At 53.0% G+C, this 2,857-nt stretch overlaps 1 protein-coding gene across 1 annotated transcript in view; it reads left to right on the top strand.

Moving 5' to 3' along the window:
• The window catches only part of NPAS1 (neuronal PAS domain protein 1), a 38,754-nt gene that overhangs the window by 17,904 nt on the left and 17,993 nt on the right, over window positions 1-2,857 (top strand). Inside the window, exons 5-6 of the mRNA XM_011970032.1 lie at window positions 1,023-1,121; window positions 1,413-1,502. Of these exons, the coding sequence (XP_011825422.1) occupies window positions 1,023-1,121; window positions 1,413-1,502 (189 nt within the window). The remainder of the gene's footprint in view (window positions 1-1,022; window positions 1,122-1,412; window positions 1,503-2,857) is intronic.

Below are 2,857 nucleotides of genomic sequence, written 5' to 3' on the forward strand. Positions count from 1 at the left end.
AAAGAGATGGAGTTTCACTTTGTTGCCCAGGTTGCAGTGCAGTAGCATGATCTCGACTCACTGCAACCTCCACCTCCCAGGTTCAAGCGATCCTCCCACCTAGGCTCCTGAGTAGCTGGAATTACAGGCCCACGCCACGACATCCAGCTAATTTTTTTGTGTTTTTAGTAGGGACAGGTTTCACCATGTTGGCCAGGCTGGTCTCAAACTCCTGACCTCAAGTGATCTGTCTGCCTCGGCCTCCCAAAGTGCTTGCATTACAGGCATGAGCCACCTCGCCCAGGCTGTTGGTTTCTTTTCTTTCTTTCTTTTTTTTGAGACGGAGTCTAGCACTGTCGTCCAGGCTGGAGTGCAGTGGCGTGATCTCGGCTCAATGCAACCTCTGCCTCCCAGGTTCAAGCAATTCTCCTGCCTCAACCTCCCAAGTAGCTGAGACTACAGGCGCCCACCTCCACACCCGGATAATTTTTTTTATTTTTAGTAGAAACGGGGTTTCACCATATTGGCCAGGCTGGTCTCGAACCCCTGACCTTGTGATCCACCCGCCTCAGCCTCCCAAAGTGCTGGAATTACAGGTGTGAGCCACCTCACCCAGTCTGTTGGTTTCTTATTTATTGATTTTTATGGGATCCCTAAGCAGAGATGTTAGTTTCTTGCTTGCTGTTCAACTGTCCCCGGTCTGAGAGCCCAGTAGGAGTGCGGGGGTTGCTGGGCTGTCCTGGTCGCCATTGCACGCCCAGCAATGCCTAGTGCAGGACCATAGGGAGAGTAGATATTCAGGGAGTTTTTGTGAATGAATGGGTGGACGAATGAATGAGTCCCTCTGTGCACCCCCTGGCCCGTCTGTCTCTTTGAGTCAGTCTGTCACTCACTGTCGCACCCACCTGTGTCCCACGCCCCAGGTCTCTCCCCCATGGGTGCCCCGATACCCCAAGATGTCTACAGGCCTTAGGGGAAGAGAGGGAGGTTTGTAGACTGGCTCCCGGGGCACCTGCCCTGGGCAGGGTCAGCCAGACTAACAGGCTTCATCCTTCCATCTGCCCCCAGCCCCAGGCCGCCGCGGCCCCGCAGCGCTGGTCTCCGAAGTCTTCGAGCAGCACCTGGGAGGTCACATCTTGCAGGTGAGTGAGGCCCCTTCCCTCCCTGCTGCTCCTTGCCGCCACCTAGCGGCCGCCTCTGGAGAACAGCAGCCTCTTCAGCATCCATCCATGGTGGGGGGAACCTGGACTGGGAAGCCGAATGCTCAAGATCCCCCCCATTCCCTGCGCCTTCCGAGGACCACTGAAGCCCCCTCCCCACCAGAACAGTCCACCTCAGGCGGAGACCCAGGTTTCAGAACCTCTTACCACTTGGTGGCTGGACAAAGGGACAACAGGTCCACCCTTCCCCCTGCCTGTCTCTCCCGGCTCTAGTCCCTGGATGGCTTTGTGTTCGCCTTGAACCAGGAAGGAAAATTCCTCTACATCTCAGAGACAGTCTCCATCTATCTGGGTCTCTCACAGGTAAGGGACCCCCAGTGGGCCTGGATTGGCTCAGCCACCATCTCCCTTGCCAGGCCCATGCATGCCCTTCCTCTCTCCTGGCCTCACCACTGCAGCAAGAAAAATGGACTGGATCTCTGTGGTCCCCAAAGTGTGTTCCTTGGCAACCCACATGGCACCCAACACGGTTCATCCTCGAAGGCAGAGAAGGGCCAATTTTTGTTTTTATTTTTTTATTTTTTTAATTTTTTTGAGATGGAGTTTTGCTCTTGTTGCCCAGGCTGGAGTGCAGTGGCGCGATCTCGGCTCAGTACAACCTCCACTTCCCAGGTTCAAACAATTCTCCTGCCTCAGCCTCCCGAGTAGCTGGGACTATAGGCACATGCCACCACACCCGGCTAACTTTTTGTAATTTTAGTAGAGACGGGGTTTTACCGTGTTAGCCAGGATAGTCTAGATCTCCTGATCTCGTGATCCACCCGCCTCGGCCTCCCAAAGTGCTAGGATTACAGCATGAGCCACTGTGCCCGGCTCAGGAGGGCTGTTAAAGTAACAGGTAGATCTGAGGAAAGCAGGTTAGCCGAAAGATCAGTTTGCCAATTACTGGCGGGCCAGATGCACCATATTTGCCAACACTTGTTTCCTCTTAACAATTTTAAAGGTTTACAGGCCCGGCACACCGGCTCATGCCTGTAATCCCAATACTTTGGGAGGCTGAGGCAGGAGGATCACTTGAGGCCAGGAATTCAAAACCAGCCTGGGCAACACAGTGAGACATCCCACCACTACCACCCCCTCCATCTCTACAAAAAAACTTAGAAATTAGGCAGGCATGGTGGCACACTGTTGTCCTAGCTACTCAGGAGGTTAAGATGGGAGGATTGCTTGAGCCCACGGGGTCAAGGCTGCAGTGAGCCGTGATGGAGCCACTATACTCCAGCCTGGACAATAAAGTGAGGCTCTGCCTTTAAAAAAGAAAAAGAAAAAGAAAAGAAAAAGGTTTAGAGTAATTAGTATTGGAAGGGATTGAGGTATTGAGGTTTACCAGCTTTGGAAGGTTTTTGTGGTGTTCTGGTTGATCGGCTTGCATTTCTGTCTTTATCTCAAGCTCTTGTTTTCACCCCAGCTCCTGCAGTTGGAGGCTAATGAGTAAGTAAAAGAAGGGCAGATGGCCGGGCATGGTGGCTCACGCCCATAATCCCAGCACTTTGGGAGGCCGAGGCGGGTGAATCACCTGAGGTTGGGAGTTCAAGACCAGCCTGACCAACATGGAGAAACCCTATCTCTCTACTAAAAAAAAATAAATACAAAATTAGCCAGGTGTGGTGGTGGACACCTGTAACCCCAGCTACTTGGGAGGCTGAGGCAGGATAATC

Source organism: Mandrillus leucophaeus, unplaced genomic scaffold, assembly GCF_000951045.1.
Source record: "Mandrillus leucophaeus isolate KB7577 unplaced genomic scaffold, Mleu.le_1.0 Scaffold120, whole genome shotgun sequence".
NCBI lineage: Eukaryota > Metazoa > Chordata > Mammalia > Primates > Cercopithecidae > Mandrillus > Mandrillus leucophaeus.